Raw genomic sequence first — 22,776 nt, forward strand, 5'->3', positions numbered from 1 at the left:
TGTAAATATGTAACCTACTTGATCTCGGCTTGCAACATGAGTGAGCTCCACCTTTCCTTCCTTGACTTGATCCCGGATGAAATGAAACCTGACATCTATATGCTTACTCCTCTCATGGTTGACCGGGTTCTTTGCTAACTCGATTGCAGACTTGTTGTCAACCCGGATCTCGGTTGGGCCGACTTGTTCTTGCTCCAATTTACTCAATAGATTCCTCAGCCACATTGCGTGACAAACGCACTAGGATGCAACAACATACTCGGCTTCACATGTAGATAGAGTCATAATGGGTTCCTTCTTTGACACCCACGTGAATGCCGTGTTTCCCACGAAAAACACATAGCCAGCCGTGCTCTTCTTGTCATCAACATCTCCACACCAGTTGCTATCTGAATATCCCACCAGCTTGTACTTGTCTGACTTTGAATAATGAAGTCTTTGGGAGATTGTTCCTTGAACATATCTCAATATCCTCTTCGCTGCCTTCCAATATGTGTAGCCCAGATCTTCCATGAACTGACTTATAATCCAAACACTTAGACACAAGTCTGGCCTCGTACAAGTTAAATACCTCAAACATCCTACTAGACTCCGGTAATTACTCGGATCAACTCTTTCTCCTCCATCATACTTCGAAAGTTTTAAGCCAGGTTTCATAGGAGTTGAAACCGGATTGCAATCTATCATTTTGAACCTCTTCAGGATATCTTTTGCATAAGTTTCTTGAGTTACGAAGATCCCAGATTTGTCTTGTCTGACTTCCAGACCAAGGAAGTATCTCATCAGACCGAGATCCGTCATCTCGAACTATTTTGTCATTTTCTTCTTGAAGTCTTGTATCATTTCTTCATCATTTCCTAAGAGGATTAGATCATCAACATATAAAGAAACCAGTACAATATTACCTTCTTTCTTCTTCATATACAGGGCATGTTCATATGGACATTGCTCAAATTCGTCCTTCTTGAAATAAGAGTCAATACGAGTATTCCAAGCCTGCAGTGCCTGCTTCAGCCCATACAAAGCCTTCTTTAGCCTTAACACTTTTCTTTCTTGTCCGACTTTCATGAAACCCGGAGGTTGTTCGAGATATACCTCCTCCTCAAGTACACCGTTTAAGAATGCCAATTTCACATCCATCTGATAGATCGGCCATCCAAGCTGGGCTGCATGTGAGATCAACAACATGATTGTCTCCATTCTCACTATGGGTGCAAACACCTTGTCATAGTCTATTCCAACTTTCTGCCTGTACCCCTTTGCTACTAGCCGGGCTTTGAATCGCTCAATCTCCGCTTTAGCATTCATCTTCTTCTTATATACCCACTTCACACCGATGGACCGACTTCCTTTTGGTAGCTCGGCTAACTCCCATGTCTTATTCCGCTCAATAGCTTTTATCTCTTATTCCATGGCACATTGCCATTTTTCATTTTGGACAGCATCCTCAAAGCTCAAATCCTCAGAATTTGCTAACAAGTAAACGAGATGTGCTTCGTTAGTTGAGTCATACAAGTCTTGCAAGCTTCTCATTCTCGGTTGTCTCTGCTCTTCTTCATCATCAGAGACTTCAGGATTTGCCAGGATATGGGTCAAAAGTTGTCTGACCTCAATTGATATATTTCTGGGTTCCACATTGACCGCGGATGTACTATTCTAGTCCCATTCATCTTTTTCATTCACTTTCACATCTCAGCTTACCAACACCCTTTTATTTATGGGATCTATCAATTTGTATCCCTTCGTCTTCTCATCATATCCAATAAACACAAACTTCTTACTCTTATCTTCAAGCTTCGTTCTGAGCTGGTCCGGTATATGTGCATACGCAACACTACCAAAAATCTTTAAATGAGCCACTGATGGCTTTAGACCACTCAGTGCTTCCTGTGGGGTTTTATCATTCACACTTGAATGCAGACATCTATTCTACACGTACACAACAAATTGTATGGCTTCTCCCCAAAACTCCTTAAGCATATTCTTAGTCTTTAACATAGAACGCTCCATATCCAAGATAGTCCAGTTCATTCTTTCAGCAACTCCATTTTACTGTGGTGAGAACGGCGCGGTCAGGAACCGTTTTATCCCGTGTTCTTCACAATACCTTTTAAAGGATGTTGAAACGTACTCGTCACCTCGGTCAGAATGGACCAACTTGATGTATCTCCCGGTTGCATTTTCTATCATCACTTTAAACCTCTTAAAGGCCTCTAGCACCTCAGACTTCTCCTTCAGAAAATATACCCAAGTCTTATGACTGAGATCATCAATAAACGAAACAAAGTGTCTCTTTCCTCTAAAGGACCCCGGAGTTATGGGTCCACACAGGTCAGTATGTATCAACTCCAGAGGCTGCTGATCCCGGTATCTTGCCATCCTTTGGAACAGGCTTCTTGTATGCTTTCCCAACATACAGTCTTCACAGAACTTTCTTTCAGAATTTATCTTTGGCAGTCCCACTACCATGTTCTTCTTCATCAGCTCGGCTAGAGCACCATAATGAAGGTGTCCAAACCGTCGATGCCACAAAGACATCTTATCCTCCACCTCGGCTTGCAGACAGCCGACCTCCACGCTCCTTAAACTCAGCTTGTACATTCTGTTCTTTTTCATCTGAACTCGGGCTATCAGACGCCCTTGTTTATCTTTCAATAGCAGAACTCGGTCTGTCATTAGAACCGAGTATCCTTTCTCCGTCAACTGTCCAATGCTCAAAATGTTACTTTTGAGCTCGGGCACATAGTACACATCCCGAATTGTTCCAACCCGTCCATCCTTTTGTAGAAAGCAGACCGTACCACGACCTTTCACACCAATTTTGGACGCGTCTCCAAAAGAGACATGTTCGGCTTCCACCGTTCTCAACTCTTTGAACAAATGTTTGTAACCACAATGTGATTACTGGCACCAGTATCCAAATACCACTCTATCTCACTCTTCGAACTAGTTTCACCATGTGCTAACATCAGAACTCCTCCATCTCTTATTTCTCCTTCTGCAGCGAAGTTTGAAGTCTCGTCAACTCTTCTTTCATCTCGGCAATCTTTAGCAAAATGCCCGACTCGGCCATAGTTGTAGCATCTGTTCGAGTTACAATCTTTTGCGTAGTGACCATACTTGCCACACTTATAACATTCTATATTACTTTGATTCGACCACCTGCCTCTTCCACCTCGGCCACATCCTCTACGTCTCCAGTTTTGCTGACTCGTCTAAGCTCTTTCTCCATGTTTCACCTCCTGACCTCGGTCACGACCACCTCGGCCATTTCCACGTCCACCTCGTCCACGACCTCTACCTCGGACATTCTGATAGTACAACACCTTTTCATCCTTAATTGTTGCTTTTGTCTGGAGTGCTTGCTCAAGAGACTCCTCCTTCTTTTTCTTCTTGCGCTGCTCATGCGCTTCAAGAGAACCAGCTAGCTCTTCAACAGAAAGCGTAGCCAAGTCCTTAGACTCCTCAATTGCACATACCACGTTTTTGAAGTCGTCTGTCAACGAACTCAGAATCTTTTCAATAACTCTGGAGTCGGTCAACACCTCTCCATTCCATTTCAACTGGTTCACCATGGTCTGAACCCTGGTGATGAAGTCCGACACTCCTTCGGTTTCCTTCATCTTCATCCCCTCCAACTCTCCTCAAAGAGTTTGAAGTCTGACCTACTTCACACGATCCGTGCCTTTGTCGACTGTCTCCAATATATCCCAGGCCTCCTTTGCCATCGTTGCGCCTCCAATCTTCTCAAGACCACCGTTTTCTTCAACAGCTTGAAACATCATAAAGAGTGTCGTTGCATCCTTTGTTCTCGACGCACTCAACTGCTTGAGTTGATTTGTTGAATATCCTTCCGTTGATTCAGGTTCTACGAACCCATTTTGCACCAACCCCCAACTGTCATAGGCTCTTAGAAGAGCCTTCATTTGGATGCTCCAGTTTTCATAGTTCACCTTTGTCAGGCGAGGCACTGGCAGACTATACTCATATTCTCCATTAGCTCAAGCTCTGATACCAATTTGTTGTTTCACAGGCCCTATAACTGGTTCTCACACACATAAATACACAGGTATTTCTCTGAATAGACCTCTATTTTATTACTGATTCTGCCAAAAACCATTTTACAAGAGTTACAGTGTGCTATTTATAAGCAATAGCAAATGGTCAAGAGTGATAATGACTAACATAGGAAATATAAACGTATTAATTGTCCACTAACAGATACCCAGGGACACACCCTTTTCACCATAAACCTTTCATTTTCTATTTTTCTTTTATTTAATTTAAAACTTATCCCAACAAGGATGAGATTCGCAACTCGCGTCGGTGGGAGCTGCAGACGCTTCAACCGTCATACCTCTAGATAGCGACGTCATTTCTTCTAGTTTGGTCCGTTCCGAGGCTCGGGTAACTTCTGGCCACTCTCGTGCGAAGATTATGTTGTCCCCTAGGGAAACTTCTTTGGGTCAGCCTACCAAGAGGAGCTCTTAGTCTTCAGCTCTTCGAGCTTGTTCCGTCAAGTAGGAAAGGGTGTCCAGATCCCCAGCTTGCCACCGTTGCACCTTTCTAAGTTTAAAGTTAGTTGAGCACGACTTCAATTATTTGGCTCAATTGACCCTCTGGATTCAGCCCACCATCTAGATCCTTCATTTCCGAGTTTAGGATACGTAGGGGACACTTCTCATCCTATTAAAATTCTTGACGAGTCTTCCAGCTCATCTAATAGCAATTCTTTAGATTCAGCTTTATCTATGCCTTTATCATCCTATAGGTATGCATACTTACTCACTCTCTCTATTAGATGTCACTGTGCTCACACCCCATGTTCCAGCAATGCCGTTATTATATGCACAATCATAGTCTCTGAGTGGACATCTCGATCCCCAAGATCGAACAATGGTATCATCTGCGGCGAAGATGGTCCTTTTGTAGTTCGTAGGGTGAATCAGGATCTGATTGTATCCGAAATATGCATCCATGAAGGATATGAAGTGAAATCTAGACAAGTTGTCCATCAACTGATATATGTTCAGAATGGGGTATGAACTTTTCGGGCATGCTTTGTTGAGGTCGGTGTAGTCAGTGTAGACCCTCCATTTTCTTTTGGGTTTCTTCACCATCACAATGTTGGAGAGCCAAGTTGTGTATTGGACAACATCTAATAACTCCTTCACATATTCTTCTAAGGTTTTCCACCTTTAAGGTCCCAACTTCTTATACTTTTGAGCCACTGGAGTGGCACCAGAATGATTGGCTAGCTTGTGGCAACAAAATCTAGGGTCAATACCCAGAATCTTTGACAACTTCCAAGCAAAAATGCTCGTGTTTTCTTTAAGGAAGGCAGCTGGCTGGCCTTTCTCTTTTGGTTTTATCTCCCAAGGCTAATTCCTCCTGCTCACCTTCCGACTCTGGCCTCGGCAGCACCTAAGTATCCTACCTTATATCTAAGTTGACCATATTCACAGGTTGTTCAGAGAAGAAAACTATCTTTCCCTTGTCTATCACATTTTCTCCATGTCTTATCCAGGGTGGGGAGGATAGGTCGCCCTCACTTTCCCTCATGGCCTCATAGTAACATTCCTTGGACTCCTTTTGGTCTCCCTTTATAGTGATGACCTCAACTTCTGGTGTTTAGTGGAAATCAAGATATCCTATTTATGTATAGTGTTCCCCTCTATTATTGTGTTGTACATAGAGGCAAAATTAGCCGTAATGAACTTGACTCAACTAAACTTAAATGACTCATTCATCCCTAGAGTCAAGGTATTATTGAAACTATAAGTTATAAAGTTCTGTATAGTTAATGAATGGTAAGAATGATGTAAAATACTTAATTGTATTATTTAAAAATATATGGTGTACTCTGTGTTTGAAAATTTAACATGTAATATAGGAAGTAAACTCGTGGGTGGAGACTTTTCCATAAACCCCGAGCTTATTGAGTTTATCTCACCCCGCGTTATGGGGATATATTTCATGTACTTCTAGAGTTGAAGATAATGATAAGGGTAAGAAGCCAGTGGATGAAGACTAAAGTTATACAGGGAGCTACTAGTTGAAACAGTTACATGTTTTGTGAATTATTGATATATATGTTTTGATGTAGTAAGACTAGTGTAAACAATTTTTTGAGAGGCCTACATTACTTATGTAAATAATTTTGTAAAGGATAACAGGGATATGTATCTGTATGTACATATTGATGTTGTAGGTTAATGTAAATGGCACGGAGCAATCTTGGATTAGTTGAATGGAATGAGTATTGAGTCAATCAGGTGTTGTTAACTAGTGGAAGTGTGAAATTCCTAATTGTTGAATAAACAGCGGAGATGTTGTCAAAAATTATAAGAAAACGTACGTGTAGTGTATATGACTTTAGGAAGTCATATCTCACTGAATCCTTAATCAAAAGAGGTGTGTGAGTTGTTATTTTGAAGCTTAGGATGTAAGATATAAATTCCTAGAATATGGGATTGCAATGAGAGAAAAATAAGATGTAGTTTGCTGTTTAAGCTCGCTGCCCAGTTGTAGTGAAATTGACGGCGAAAGTTGGTTAATTTAGAAAATTTATAAATCCTTTGTTTCTTATTGAAACAAGGCTTATAGTATATCAAACTTAAAGTCTAGGTGTCAGATATAACATATCCAAAATTGAGAGAAAACAGATAAGTGGTTTCCCTGCAGTTATGAACACAACGAAGGAACCCAGACTCGTTGTTGACGTATGTTGACAGTTTTGAGCAGTTAACTTACGGTAAATATATCTTGGGTTGTAGAAATCCAAATTAAGCTTATGATATCTTGTTGGAAAGCTTAGAGAGTCTAATTTAACATACTAAAAGATGAGAATTTATTTGTGATCAAGTGCAGTTCTGGAGAAACCGAACCTATATAAGGTTTGTAAAGTGCATAAGTGTGTGTTTAAACTTTGTTGGTTTATGGGAACCACTTAGTAATTCTTTGTATAAGTGTTGTGTGATATTGAGTAGTAGAAATTTATATTTCACAATTGTGTTGGTTATGATCATGTTATGAGAATTGTTTTTAAATGCAGTTGTTTTAAATGAAAACGTAATTTTATAAAGAAAAGCTTTTACTATATTTTAATTCAATTGTCTTTATTGTAACCATGTTTAATATCATATGTGTGTTAATACGTCGGTACGGAACAAAGTGCTATAGTGTTCGTGGGCTGCAAGGGCCCCATTCAATAATACAGAAAGAAAGTGTATAAAGCCGCATCTTTTTCCCCATTAATTCCCAGTGAAGCTTAGCAATATACAATTTTCCTAGAGAAGTCCGGTTAGAGAAAATGGTGAAAGAGATTGTTTCTAAAGTCACCATTAAGCCATCCTCTCCAACCCCTAATCATCTTAGAGATTTTAAAATCTCCCTCCTTGATCAATTGGCTCCTTCATCAATTTACATTCCCATTGTCCTATTTTACTCTGCCTCTGATGTAAGTGCTTTCGGTAATGATATCAAAATGATATCTGACAAGTTAAAAACTTCTTTATCGAATGTCCTCACTCTTTATTACCCGTTTTGTGGAAGAATGAAAAACAATTCAACTGTTGAGTGCAACGATGAGGGTGTTCTTTTCATGGAGTCCAAAGTCCCCCAAGAACTTTCAAATATTTTGAAAAATCCTCAAGTTCATGAGATAAATGAACTTTTTCCGTTTGATCCCTACAGCGCTGAAGTAGATTACAACATGGCTGTTCAATTGAATGAATTCAGATGTGGGGGTATAGGGCTTGGTGTGTGCTTCTCACACAACATTGGTGATGGTTCAACGGCAGCATCATTTCTCAATACATGGACTGGGACAGCAAGAGGAGAGAGCAACATAGTGGCACCTCAAATGGAAGCAGCATTGCTTTTCCCACCAATGAACATGGATATGAACTTAGCACGTGGCATGATTGGACACAAAGACATAGTAACAAAGAGGTTCATATTTAATGGGAAAAACATATCTAAAGTAAGGGACAAACTTGGCTGCTTCAATCCCACTCGTGTTGAAGCTGTGACAGCACTCATTTGGAAATCAGCTATGGAAGCAGCGAAAGCAAGTTCAAGGGAACGGACACATCTCGCATCTATGATGGCCCACGCGGTGAACATTCGCAGTCGAATGGCCTCTCCATTGTCGAAGCATTCACTTGGAAATCTTTATCTTCCAGCTTTGTCTCCATTGGTGCAAGGGGAAGAAGTGGTAGGGCTGCATTATTTTGCTGAGATAGTGAGTAAAACGGTAAGAAAAGTTGATGCAGATTATGTAAAAAAGCTTCAGGGTGATGAGTTACCTATGGTTCTTAAATCTCTAGAGGAAACAAGGATAATGGTCTTAGAAAAAGGTATTCCGTGTTATGGCTTTAGCAGTTGGACAAGATTTGATTTCTATGAAGCTGATTTTGGATGGGGAAAGCCAACCTGGGTGAGTACTATTGGTGCGCCTATAAAAAATGTGGTAATTTTGATGGACACAAAAAATGGGGATGCAATTGAGGCATGGGTTACCTTGACTGAACATGATATGGTCGAATTTGAGCGCAATCCAGAAATTCTTGAGTTTGCATCATTTGATTTCTAGATTTGTCTGTTAGAGATAATTGGAATTTACATATTTAGCACATCTTCATCTTATGACATTTCAACGCTTAAGAATTATTGGCGTGCTTCATATTTAGCTACAACCCGTATTTCTAGTTGCTGAAAATCTTATAATTGTAATTTGGCTTCGTTTGTTCTCTAGTCATTTAAATATATGTGGGGCTTCCTCTACTCTATATTTCTTTTTTGTTTCATTTAGTTCCTACTATTTTAAAATTATACACAGGTCTTTTTTTTGTTAGTATTTGTTCAGGATAGTTAAGAGAATATTTAGAGATTTATAGTCTCACACCAAAGCGTAAGTAAAGTTGCATACATTTTTCTGGAAAAATAAATAAATTACGAAGACAAAACAATGTCCCCATCTATATGTGTGTGAACAGGACTCGCACTCATTCTATTTCTTAATGGAGAAATTAAAAATGCATTTATTGCTATAATTTACTTTGCAATAAGAAGACATTGTATATAATTTTTTCTTTTGGTACACCGACCCTGATTATCACTTTGAGGTGAGTCAGTCTCATCTCTAATATCACCACAAGCTTTAACTTTTTGAGTTGCTTATGAGATTAAACTAGAGTTCCGAATTGGACTTAGTCACAAATAAAACTCCTTTTCCAAGTCTAATCAACCACTTTTAAGCGGCAAGGTGGCAGTTACTAACTAAATCAAAAGATAATCCAAAAACTTTCACATCAACAAAATTATGATAAGAAAATTATTTAGAAAGTCGAATAATGCTTAAAGTCGCTTTTCGGATGAAAAGTGCATATATCGGTTCTGCTTCGCGGTATAAATGCGTATTGCTTAAGTATCCTGAAAAATTATAATAAAAATATAAATATTCCTAGAAAAATATATAGGTCAAGGATGTCAAGTTTGGAGTAAGGATATAAAGGCTTAAAGGGGCTCACCAAAGGATAATAATGTAAGGGAAGGCTATCTGGCTAAAGTGGGTAAAAAAATGAATGCCTCAATAATATTCATGCATATAAGTGAAAAATATAGTTTCAAAAAGAACTGAAGCAAGTTCTAGAGAACAAAGATCAAGAGCAGAAGTACACAAGAAAGAAAGAATGGCCAGAAGATGTATGCCATGTATAAATGCTCAAAACCTCACAAGGGTCAAACCAAGTTATGCAATCAGCATCACAAAATCAATCAACAAGTCATATAATCCAAGAGTCAAGAATTAAGTCTGATCAGAATAATCTATGAAAAGCAATATGTCGTAGTTCACTCCATGTATATCTCAACAATTATCAGAAAGAAAAGAAAAATCCACTTATTGACAATTAAAGTTGAAATTTAAAAATGCAAAGAAAAAGGAAATAAAGAAAAAGGAAAAGAAGACTCCCTATCCTCCTTAGGGAGGGTAAGTGGCATCAGTGAGCCTGATTTATGCCTCCACAAGCTGCTGCTGGGGTCCCTCATAAAAAGGCTTAAGGCCATGTCCATCCACATGTGAAGAACCTCTCAGTCTACTTATCACACTGCTCCTTATGATTAATTTTCTGCATAATTGAAACAAAAGGAGGAAGAGGATAAAGAACGATAGAGAACGATGCAAACTCTCCGGAAACGGCGCCAAATTTGACACGAGCTGTCGAACTCGCACAAATTCATTAAATCAGGTTTATTAAAATTTTGTAGTAAAGAGTCAACCTGAGTCATCTCTCAAGGAGTTTGCAAGGAACTTAATCGCTCAGTTATAAAAATAAAAATAAAAATAAAAATAAAATAGAAACCAAATGAAAATGGAAACCAAATGAAAACGGGAATCAAATAAAAATGAAAACTAAATAAAAATGGGAACTAAATAAAAAGAGAAACTAAGGAGAAGCGGAAACTAAAATGGGGGGGGTTTAATATGATTGTCAATTTAAACAGAAATGAAAAATAAGATAAAAAAAGAATAATCAAATTAAAAGCAACCAACCAAAGAATTAGGATTCCAAGGATATCCATCATTGAAATATTAATTACGAAATTGTGGTTGACCCCAATCGAATTGGAATCCCTACATTCGCTTAGAAATCCCTCTCTAGACGATCGCCTAGCGTTTGGTCGAATACGGCGCGTCTACTCGCGCAATCACGAAGTATCAACCCGTTCGACTTGAGATAATTGGGTTAATCAACCTAACCATTAAATATAATGGTTAATCTCTTTCCTAAGAACACAATCGCGTATCTCAGATTGAACACCTACAATCGCGCGATGCCAAACCGAGTTGGAAAGAGAAACGAATTTGGTTCAAAATGAGACGTAGGTCCTCATGATTCAACCATGGAATCCTCAACCCTTGGGTTGATTAAAGAAAAGAGGAGAGAGAAAAGACAAAAATTCTTGTAACATCCCGAGCGCTGATAAAAGCGGGGAGTGATCGCGGGTGCGAAAGGGCATGGACAAGGAGCGGCTCCTGACAGGCTTCCAGCGGAGGGTTACATGCATGAATGAATCAAATCGACACCCGGAAGAGAGGGATTCCAAAGACTGTGCAGGTATGAGACTGCACATCTTGGGATAGGTTATGAGAATTAATTGGTACTACCTATACTAACAAGATGCATCTGCTTTTCGATAGCCCGGATCGGAAGAACTCCACAGTTAAGCGTGCTTGACTTCGAGCAATTATGAGATGGTGACCTCCTGGGAAGTTTTCTCGGGGAGTGTGCGAGTGAGGAAAAAAACACACTGGAAAGTCTCGTGTTAGTATGTGGTGATAGTCATTGATTCTTGAAGCGGTCGGGCGTTACAATTATATTAATTTCAAAACTGTAAAATTCAAATTCAATGAAAGATAATCCACAAGGTCCCTACTCTCGCCCTTTTAACCCCTAATCAAGCTGGGCTTTTGGCTCTACAAATCCAACCCAAAATAAAATAAAGGGAAAAATGTTTGTCATTTTAAATGACAGAGTTATGTCATTTTAAGAGAGAGAAAGACACAAAATAAAAAAAATTTATTTAAAATTTAAATTAAAAAAAACCACCCACTTTCTCCCTTCATGATTTCCATTCCTTGTGTCTATCTCTCTCCTAAAATGATATAACTTATTGATTTAAAATGATAAACATCAAACCCTAAAATAAAACATTACAACATGGCCTTGCGCCCTAAACACATTGGGTTCTAATTTAATTTACAAGTCCAAACGTTAAAATAAATTTCCAACAAAACACGTCCATTTTGGGCTCCGGTTTTGACCATCTTTCCGTCCGAATTGGGCTTCAGTAGCTGAAATATCAATTGTAGCGCCTTATGTTAGCTGCAAAACACAACAACAACGGAGTCAATCGGACACCTGTAGAGTGAGATATAGCCAAAATACGAAAGTAGTGTAAATCTTAAAAATTCTGACGAAAATCAATTAAACCCAATTAAAATCTAGAATTCGTATTTGACCAAAAAGACCTTTATTTAACCCAAATAAATCTTAAAAAATTAACCTAGAGTAATAAAAAAGTGTAACAAAATATGCGTTATCAGTGACCACATTGTGTGGGCATGATCAACTCATCCCTTGTGTAACATGTGTAGAGTTATGGCACCTCCTAGGAGAACTCGGTAGACGAATGAGGGTCAGCCCGATCCTATCTTGACTGCATTAGCTGAGATGCAAGCGGCTAGACAAGCTGATCAGGAGGCCACTAAAGCGGCCAACCAGGCCATGTTGGACGCCATGAGAGAGGCAAATCAGACAGCCACCGAAGACGTGCTTGAGGCGAACAGATTGGCGAACATGACCATGATGAGGGTCATGTTGGAGGAGATGAGGACTGGTCGTAATGATGGCCAATTTCCTCCACCACCACCTCCACCTAGTCACCAGGATGGGAATGGAGTAGGTGGGAAGCACATTCCTGAGGTCGATGGTCTGAGCCATATGGAGGGTGTGAGTCACCTTACAGGCTTGATGTAACCCTATTATGAGCTAGTGGAAGATCAAGAGACGAGAGACCTCCGGTTGAATGCTTTTCGTAAACACAAGCCACCTTCATTTGATGGATCCTATGATCCAATTGTTGCTGCCAGATGGCTCCATTCTTTGGACAAGATCTTCAGAGTTATGCAGTGCACCGACCCACATAAGCTATTGTTCGCTACTTACATATTAGAAGGAGATGCATATAAATGGTGGGTGAACACCTCTCAGGCATATGAGATGCTGGGCCAGATTATTACCTGGCCATTCTTTGAGGAGCTGTTCCTTGGGGGGTATTTTCCTTATGATGCCATGGAGTGAAAGCAAGGATAGTTTGAGCACCTAGTACAGGGCTCAATGACTGTGGACAAGTATCTGGCTAAGTTCAATGAGCTAGCCAAATTTTGACTGTTCGACCTACACCAGTGTTTTTGGCTTCTATGTTTCGTAGAGGCCTGAATAAGGAGATAGCAGACAGGATAACTGGAGCTGCATCTAGAGACTTTGGCATATTGATTCAGCACTGTCGTGACATAGAGGATGTATGTGTGGTCAGCAAGGTCAAAAAGGCCAAGGTAATTGAGGAGAAAAGAGTCAGTGGTTCCTACCAGGGAAGGGACAAGAGGTATAACAGCAAGGGCAAGGGAAAACAGTTGCAAGCCAGACAACCATTCAATAAGTTTAAGAGGACTTCTACACCGCAAGGGGGTTTTGCTAGACCTCTTTCTTCTCTTAGATGTGCAGGATGTGGAAAGAAGCATCTGGGGCATTGTGCCACTAATGAGCTGTTATGTTACAAGTGTGGGAAGAGTGGCCATGTGGCCAAGGATTGCTATGCAATAGTAGCTCAGGATGCAGTTGCCCAAGCTACTCCACTTCAGATGATTTCGGCACTATATACCGCACCACCTGCTGCACCACCAGCCGCGGGCCGAGTGTACACTCTTGATCGCTAGCAGTCAGATAGAGCTCTGAACCTTGTCAGAGGTACTATTTCTATTGTGGTTGTGACGTAGATGTGTTATTTAATTCTGAGACTACGTACTCTTTCATCGCGGACCCGATTCCTGTGGGGCTTAGGTTGCCCATTTCTGTGCTTTCTCCACCTTTGCAGGTTACTACTGCCACCGGGGAGAAGTGTGATACTTCCTCTGTACACCATGATGTTGTGTTTCAGTGGGATGACCGTGAGTACTTGGTAGAACTGATTGATTTACCTATGGCTAATTTGGAGATCATCTTTGGCATAGATTGGTTGTCCAAAAATTATGTGATGATTGATTGTTGTGCAAAGAAAGTGATGATGTCTTCGTGCGATTCCATTACCAGTTCTTCTCCTTATTTATTAGTGTTTCAAGCGAGAAAGGCCTTGAGGGCCAGAGCATATGGCTATGTCTTGTTAGGAGGTTTGGTGAGTGGGACACAAAAGGATATTATCGGCATTCCTGTGGTGAGGGAATTCCTTGAGGTGTTTCCTGAGGAGATTCCTGAGTTTTCGCCCCAGCGGGAGATAGAGTTCTTCATTGATCTTTTGCCTGGTGTGGGGACTATTTCATTAGCTCCATGCCAGATGTCTCCACCCGAGTTAGTAGAGTTGAAAAAGAATATTGAGGATCTTTCGACGAAGAACTTCATTCGACCTAGTGTGTCTCCGTGGGGAGCACTGGTCATCTTTGTCAAAAAGAAAGATAGGACCATGCGATTGTGCACTGATTACAGGCAATTGAACAAGGTGACAATCAAGAACAAGTATCCCCTCCCACGCATTGATGATATCTTGGATCAACTCAGGGGTGCTTGCGTGTACTCGAAGATTGATCTTCGGCCCAGATACCATCATATCCGGGTTAAGCCGGAGGATATTCCCAAGACTGCGTTTCGTTCAAGATACGGTCATTATGAGTACTTGGTGATCCCGTTTGGACTCACCAATGCACCGCAGTGTTCATGGATTATATGAACCGTATTTTCCAGCCGTACTTGGATCATTTTGTGATTGTCTTCATTAACAATATATTGATTTACTCCAAGAGTGAGGAGGAGCATGAGGAGCACTTGAGGATTATACTACAAGTACTGAAGGAGAAGAAGCTTTACAAAAAGCCTTCAAACTATGAGTTTTGGCTCAATTCAGTGAAATTCCTTGGGCATGTGATTACTGCAAGAGGAGTAGCAATGGATCCAAAAAAAAATTGAGGCAGTGTTGGATTGGGAGAGACCCAAAAAACTTACAAAAGTGAGGCATTTCTTAGGTTTATGAGGCTACTATAGAAGGTTCATTGAGGGATTTTTCAAGATAGTGTTGCCACTTAGTTTCCTTACCCGGAAGGAGACTCCATTTGTGTGGACTCACGAGTGTGAAGAATGCTTTCAGGAGTTGAAAGAGAGATTGACCACTGCACCAGTGTTGATCCTTCCTGATCCTGCGGAGCAGTTTGAGCTATATTGTGATGCTTCTAAGACAAAGAAGGGGCTAGGTTGTGTGTTGATGCAGACTTGTAGAGTTGTTGCTTATGCTTCGAGACAGTTAAAGCCTCATGGGGAGAACTACCTGACTCATGATTTGGAGTTGGCTGCTATTGTTTTTGCCTTTAAATTTTAGAGGCATTACCTGTATGGAATGAAGTTTTCGGTGTTCAGCGATCATAAGAGCTTGAGGTATCTTTTCGACCAGAAGAAGCCGAACATGAGACAAAGGAGGTGGATGTAATCTCTTAAGGACTACGACTTTGAATTGAAGTACCACGCAGGCAAGGCCAATGTGGTAGCTGATGCTTTGAGTCAGAAATATGTTAGTCTATCCAGCTTGATGATTAATGATTTTGAAGTGATTGAGAAATTTCAAGACTTAACAGTGACCTCTTTGTTTGGAGGTACACTTCTAGAGACAAAAATTGTGAGGATTGAAAATGAGTTGATGGACAAGATCAAAGAGGCACAGATGCAAAGAGAATGCCTTGAGTATGTGAAGAACCAAGATGGTGTGTCTTGGAACGATGAAGGATTGTTAGTGTTTCAGAAAAGGATTGTGTTACCTAAGGATCCGTTGACAGAGAAGGTGGTGGCAGAGGCTCATAAGGGCCAATTCACTATCCCCCATGGGGCTACAAAGATGTACCAAGATTTGAGGAGAAACTTCTGGTGGCCGGGCATTAAAAATATATAAAAGTTTATGTATCCAAGTGTTTAATATGCTAGAAAGTGAAGATTGAGCACCAGAAACCGTCTGGTAAGCTTCAACCTCTTGAGATTCCGCAGTGGAAGTGAGAGATCATTTCCATGGACTTCGTTGTGGGATTTCCTAAGACTCGGGCTGGTTGTGACTCTATTTGGGTCATTATGGACAGATTGACGAAGTCTTCCCATTTCCTTCCAATGAAGGTGAGCTTCACTACAGAGCAGTTGGCCAAACTATATGTTCACGAGATTATAAGGCTTCACGGGGTGCCCGAGAATATCATTAGTGATAGGGACCTGAAGTTCACATCTCGGTTCTAGGAGGCGCTGCAGGGAGGTTTTGGTACTTATTCGAGATTGAGTACAACCTATCACCCTCAGACTGATGGACAGATTGAGCGGACCATCCAGACATTGGAGGACATGATGAGGGGCTTGCACTTTGGAGCAGGACTCACCATGGGATAAGTACCTACCATTGGTTGATTTTTCGTACAATAATAGTTTTCATGCTAGTCTAGGCATGGCACCCTACGAGGCGTTGTATGGTAGGAGGTGTAGGACTCCTACCTGTTGGTCTGAGGTTGGAGATCGAGACTTGTTTGGCTTATATTTTGTCCAAGAGACTACCCAGCAGATCCAGATGATCAGAGAGAAGCTGAACCAAGCACAAAATCGCCAGAAGACTTACTATGACAACAAGCATCGACCATTGGAGTTGAATGAGGGTGAGCACGTATTTGTAAGACTTTCACCTATCACCGGTGTTGGTCGTGCTCTAGGAGTAAGGAAGCTTAGCCCGAGATTCATTGGGCCATACCAGATAATTGGCAGGGTAGGGCCTGTTGCCTACCGGCTTGCCTTGCCCCCGAACTTGGCCAACATCCATGATGTGTTTCACGTGTCCCAGCTGCAGAAGTATATAGCGACCCTTCACATATTGTACAACCCGATGATGTGGAAATTTGGGAGAACTTAAAGACTCCCGTAGGGCCACTCAAGATACTTGATCGAGGTGAGAAAAAGCTAAGAAACAAGATAATTCTCTTGGTCAAAGTGCAGTAGTAAGGAAGAACTCCAAAGGAGTGTACTTGGGAGAGGGAGAACGAGCTTCTCCGACAATATCTCGAGTTTAGGGACATGTATGTCTCTAATTTTGCGGACAAAATTCTTAAAAGGTTGAGTAAGTGTAGGAACCGGCACCGCTAAATAAGTAATAAAATAACATTATCGTTGCCAGAGCATGGATTGGATTAACATTAGGCATAATTATGATAAGATAATTATTTAGAAAGTCGAATAATGCTTAAAGTCTCTTTTCAGATGAAAAATATAGATACTGGTTCTGCTTCGCGGTATAAATGTGTACCGGTGAAGTATCTTGAAAAATTATAATAAAAATATAAAAATTGCTAGAAAATAGTTAGGCCAAGGATATCAAGTTTGGAGTAATAATAACGAGCATTGATATCAGAACAAATACCGGCTACGTATAAAACGCGTACTGGAAAAGTGCTGCAAAAATTATAATAAAAATATGATAATTTCTAGAAAAATGTCTAGGTTCAGAATATTAAGTTTGGGAGCAAAATAATTAGTGTAGGTATTAGAACTAATACCGAAGAGTTAAGTGGGATAAGTTTATATAAGTGAAGCTTAGACACTTGTCCCATTTTATTCTAAAAATCTACGCAGCTCTCTTTTCCAACTTCAGACCACATTATTCTTCATTCCCAAGGAAGATCACACATTTCTTCATGGGAGTTAGCAAAGAACCCTCTTTTATGCATTTTTCTCCCTTTTGATCCTTCTTGTGAGTTGAAAGTAACCATCTTGAAGCAGAAAAGTCTCTCCTTGAACCCTCTTGCTGCTGTCTTGGAAGGATAAGTGTGAGTCTTGTGAGTTTTTAGAGTTGAAGCCAATATCAAGCTTGCTTGGAAGCTCCTTGGGGTAACAGGAGTGAATTTCGCCACTCCATTTTCATGTACAGTGATTGGTGGGAGTAAATAGTGGGTTTTCCAACATCAAAGGCCTTTCATTTTCTGCTTACAAGGCTTTGGGGTACATTCCTTATCTTTGTTCATAAGTTTCTATGTTAAAGATCAAGTCTTGGCATATTAAATGAGGTGACTAAGTAACTAACATGAACACTGGCTTAAATGTGTTTAAATATGCATGTTTGAACGTCTAATAACATAAAAAATGGAGTCTTGGATGGATATCTTCGCGAAATGCAGAATTGCATTCTGTCGCGAAATATCGTGATATGATATCCGGATATGGATATCCAGATATTAGGTCTGTGATATCCAGATATGGATATCCGGATATTGACCCTATGATATCCTGATATTGACATCCGGATATGCCCTCGTGGAATATGTGGATATTCTGCGAAATTTGTAGTTTGAGCCATTCTGTCCAAACAGAAGCGTGGTTTAGGTTTTTGGACCTTTAATTGATTAGTATGAACCTCTGTAATGATGTAACTAAGTCACAATCTACAATATTGAAGGCTTATGGCTTTGAGAGAAGTCTACAGCCATTAAACGATAAAGGAAATGTTGTCCAAATGCAATGAAGTGCTAGACTACGAATATTGATGATGTGAATGTTATGAAAACAGATCATTGGCTTTGCTGGACCTTGTCATTACTTGTGACCCTGTGGACTATAACACCTTGCATTTGTAACAGCCCTTGTTAACCCGGTTTGTTAACATGTCATCGTATTAAGCCATCCTTAATTTAAAAATGCGAAATATATTTTTCTTTTCAATTATGACGTCATTATCATTACCAACTTGCTTACTTAATCATTTTCATAAGACATCGCCTGTATATAAGTATTGCAAAGACAGCTAACTAAAATACCTCGTTAAATAAATAACATAAGTATGTCTCTAGTCACGGAACTACAACACGTAGACCGGACAACCTGCTAGTTTAAACAACACAGATCAACTTAAACATAAGGGAAATCAAAGTGGCATGGACAAACCACATGCTCACCAAATAAGGCACAATCCCAACATCAGTCTCAACTCAATAATCATAAATGACATAAAACATAAACAACACTCCATAACCAGTCATGTCAGCATACAGCAATGATAACATGATAACAGCATAATCTAACTCAGCTCTGGCCTCCTGCCGCTAGAGGAATCAACCCTAGCATTACCTGAACCTGAAATATGTTCCTCAAACGCGGGGTGAGATCTCTAAATAGAAATCTCAGTAAGACAAGGGGTTCTCTAGGATCTTCCACCCCAAGCTCACTTACATATGCAATATAAGTTCAAAAGCAGTTTAACAGTATAAGTTCTCAAAATAGCGCAATGCAGCATATAATCATGTCATGTGTGTTTATAATATTCTACTGATCAGAGAGTGTAGGAATCCATCTAAACCCACCCGGTACTAGCCATTTGCTGCACCAACCCACAGGACCTCCCATTGGCCTCCTGTAGGCGTAACACCACATACATATCATAAGCAATTGCACTTAACAGCTGATTAGCATTTCAGTAAAAACAGTACATGAAAACACATCATGCATACAACCAACTCCCCATAGGAAAATGGTAGAACCAACAGTGGCTAAACCGAGGACACAAAAGCTTATCTTATAAGCTAGCTATCCAAACCAAGAGTCAAACCAATGCTCAAAGTCCAAACACAGCAGAATCACAATCTGTTTTGGACCAACAATCATATCAACAACCATAGCTCATAAGCTTATACATAAAGACAACGCTTCTCTTTTACGTTTTACGTCTTAAGGCTTCTCACAAAGCCACAAGCCCTTAATCACTTAGATTCTGACTTAGTTAATTATTACAGAAGCTTCACTTCATCAACATAGGGTCCACAAACCCCTAACTCAGTTCTGTATGAACAGTACCTTCACTATTCACGAAAACTCAGAATATCCGGATATTTGTCGGGGGTATATCCGGATATCCCATATCTAGATATCATATCCGGATATGAATATCCGGATATCCATATACAGATATCAGAGACCCCATATCCGGATATCATATTCGGATATCCCATATCTAGATATCATATCCAGATATTTCGCGACAGAATACAATTCTGCATTTCGCGAGATATCCTTTCCAAAGGTGACTCATTTCATGCTTCCAGAAGCTAAAACATGCGATTTAAGGTGTGTTTAACATTACCCAATCTTAAGTTATGACCTTTAATCCATTGCATGCATCAAGGTTCCACTTTTAAGCATAAAACTCAAGATCATGGGTTCAACAACTTACCTAAGCTTCAAACAGAAAAGGGAGGTGCTCTTGGAGCTCACTAGAGGCCTCCAATGTTCTGACTTGGTCCAACCACGAAAATACAACACAAGCTTGGACCTTTCTACACCAAGATGGCTACTTGAAGCCTCCAATGGCAAGAACAATGGCTCACACCAAGGGACACACGAACTCAGCTCCTCGACACCTCACCAACAACATCTACAACTCAGAAATGGAGCACTCCTCTCCCTCACCATGCAAACCCACACCCAACCAAGTGTTTAAGTGGTGAAAATGAGAGAAAAGGTGAAGACTTGGCACAATTTCAAGCAAGGGAGACTAAGGAGTGGAGATGTCAGCAGCTGATACAAACAAACTCACGTAGCATGGCCTAGGGTTCAGTGCATAAGCTATATATATAGGCCACTTAAGAATTAAACACGTAGTATTAGCATTAATAGCTACGGTTAGTATTTTAATCTCAAACTTTGGAATCTGAACCTACTCATTTTTCTAAGATTTGTCATATTTTTATGTTATTTTTCGCAGCACCTTTTCGGTACGCACTTTTCCATAGCCAGTATCAGTTCTGGCACCAATTCTCTTTATTTTAACTTGCAACTTGTTTTACAAGTCCTATATATTATTCTAGGAATTATCATGCACTTTTTATAATTTTCCGGGATACTTTTTTGGTACGCATTTATACCGAGTAGCAGAACCGGTATATGCACTTTTCGTCAGAAAAGCGACTTTCAACATTATTACTCACTTACTATAATTATTTAAGCCTCATAATAATTATTAGGATCAATTATGGAATTATTTCCTAATTTCACATAATTACTTAATTAACTTCCTTAATTAACGGTGTGGGTTCTTACACATTTCTAAAACATATATTAATATATTAAATATGGATTAAAGGGAAGGATTAGTGAAAATCCTGAAATTAATGTCAAAATACAAAGGAAGGGTAAAATGGTAATTAGTCATGCACGTAACCCAAGGAAAGTAAAATTGAGTAGGAGGTCTCAAATGAAAAAACTAACCTTGGAAATGGATTCAGAACGAAAAATTGAGTGGTTAGGCAAGTTTTTGAAAATTTGGTAAATAGTGTTTTTACCGGGTAAAAATATCGCGGTACAGTTGCACCGTAAAGCGTGTCGAATGAATTTTGAGCTCTCGATTTGGGTATAAATTACAAATGGTATATAAGACTAGGAAATATGATTTCTGGTGAAAGTTGATAGAAATTAGTGTGTTTGGAGAAGCGTGCCCACGGCGCGCATAACAGCTTAAAACTGCGATTTCTCCGAACGACCGGAAAACTCCGGATTCATCTGATCAAGGGCAATTAAAGGACAATGGTTAATGTTAAAAATTGGAGTTTCTAAAATTATGGACGTTTAGCGGAATAGGAGGAAAATTCGAATAAGTTTGAAATCACGTGAGGTGGCGGTGGGGCCCACCTCACTTAAGTGGACCTTGCCACATGGACAACACCACAAAATCAGCTCTCCTCTCTCCTTCCTCCCTTCCAAAAAACTGAGCCCCTCCACGAATGGCCAAAGAAAAGCTTCAAATCTTCTTCCTCTCATAACTCCCTCCATATTCACTAAAATCCAATAAAGTTTATCACCAAAGTTTTTGGAAATCATCATCGAAACACAACCATGGTATTATTGAACCTTGAAACTCGCTAGATTGGGAGAAATAGGGAAAAACTAGCTGCGACCTTAGAGGAATTTTTGGGTTTTTTGGAGTTGTTTGTTCAAGCCATTGCTTGGGGATCACTTGGAGGAGTCCTAGGCCTAGCTTGTGAGTATATTTCAACACATTTGAATAGTTGATTCATGAATCTAATTTTTGAAAACCTAGAGCTAAATTGTATGATTGATGTAGTTAGAGAACTCAAATGGAAATTGTGTATTAGACAATTGTGGCTTAGAATGATGTTTTAGAGTGATTAATGTCATAAAAATTATTGATGAAATTAGGATTTTAACTTAGTAAATTTTGAGTATGGTTCCATGACTTTGTGAATTTGATTGGTTGTAGGATTGTGTAATTGAATTGTTGAGTGTTTGTATGAGTTAAAAGTAGGATTGTATGATGTGTGGAGTTGTTAAATTGAATTGGATATCCCTTGGTGTGAGGTCATGAACAATTCGGCCAAGAAAAGGTGATTGAGGTTGGATGATGCAAAAATTATGTAATTGATGTGTTGTGTTGTTAAATGGTATTTAGAGGTGTTGTGTGATGAATGGATGCATGGGAAATCAAAGGAAAGATACTTGGAGTGTGTGATAGTGTCCATTGGACTTAGAAGGAAATAATTGCAAAAATGATGTTGTGATGGTGTAGGATGGAAAGTGGGACCTAAAATGGTGTTGTGGTAGTCTTGGGATGCTAAAGAAAAACTAAAAGAAAATAAAGAAAAATATTTCGTAAATTAAGCCTATGTTGGCCGAACCTACCATGTGGGGGCAGGGGGATTTTGGTGCTTTATAATCTTGGTTGATTGCACCTTGTATTGATGATCCTTGTGTGATCATTGTAGGTTGACTCTCGCGGAATTGAACTCGGAACCGTGAGCTTGGTGGGTTGCCTTTGATCCCAGACCAAAGGGATTTTGGTGAGTGGTCTTGAACCTATGCATGTGTTCCTTATAATCATGTATATGCATTGGTGAATGGAAATTGAATTGGGGAATGTCCTATGTGTACGCATTTCTATTTGTACCAAGCTCGAGAACATATTGAATTGGAGCTGTAAGAAGGAGAT

The 22,776-nt window shown here is 39.9% G+C and overlaps 3 protein-coding genes across 3 annotated transcripts; 1 reads left to right on the top strand and 2 right to left on the bottom strand.

Annotated features, from left to right (window-relative positions):
• Positions 1–240: 240 nt before the first annotated feature.
• On the bottom strand, positions 241–801 carry LOC133293057 (uncharacterized mitochondrial protein AtMg00810-like). Its single transcript, XM_061491575.1, has one exon. It carries the CDS (start codon positions 799–801, stop codon positions 241–243), a length of 561 nt encoding a protein of 186 aa, XP_061347559.1.
• Positions 802–1,404: 603 nt separating this feature from the next.
• Positions 1,405–3,575, bottom strand: LOC133293058 (uncharacterized). Its single transcript, XM_061491577.1, has 4 exons — positions 3,248–3,575; positions 2,108–2,870; positions 1,702–1,909; positions 1,405–1,656 (listed from the first exon to the last, which is right to left on the bottom strand). The coding sequence occupies exons 1-4, from the start codon at positions 3,573–3,575 to the stop codon at positions 1,405–1,407; spliced, it is 1,551 nt and encodes a 516-aa protein (XP_061347561.1).
• A 3,737-nt stretch (positions 3,576–7,312) lies between these two features.
• LOC133293059 (stemmadenine O-acetyltransferase-like) lies at positions 7,313–8,596 on the top strand. Its single transcript, XM_061491578.1, has one exon. The coding sequence runs from the start codon at positions 7,313–7,315 to the stop codon at positions 8,594–8,596; it is 1,284 nt and encodes a 427-aa protein (XP_061347562.1).
• The last annotated feature ends 14,180 nt before the right edge of the window (positions 8,597–22,776 follow it).

Source organism: Gastrolobium bilobum, unplaced genomic scaffold (assembly GCF_033153095.1).
Source record: "Gastrolobium bilobum isolate Gb01-03AN ecotype WA unplaced genomic scaffold, APGP_CSIRO_Gbil_v1 utg14480, whole genome shotgun sequence".
NCBI classification, from domain to species: Eukaryota; Viridiplantae; Streptophyta; class Magnoliopsida; order Fabales; family Fabaceae; genus Gastrolobium; species Gastrolobium bilobum.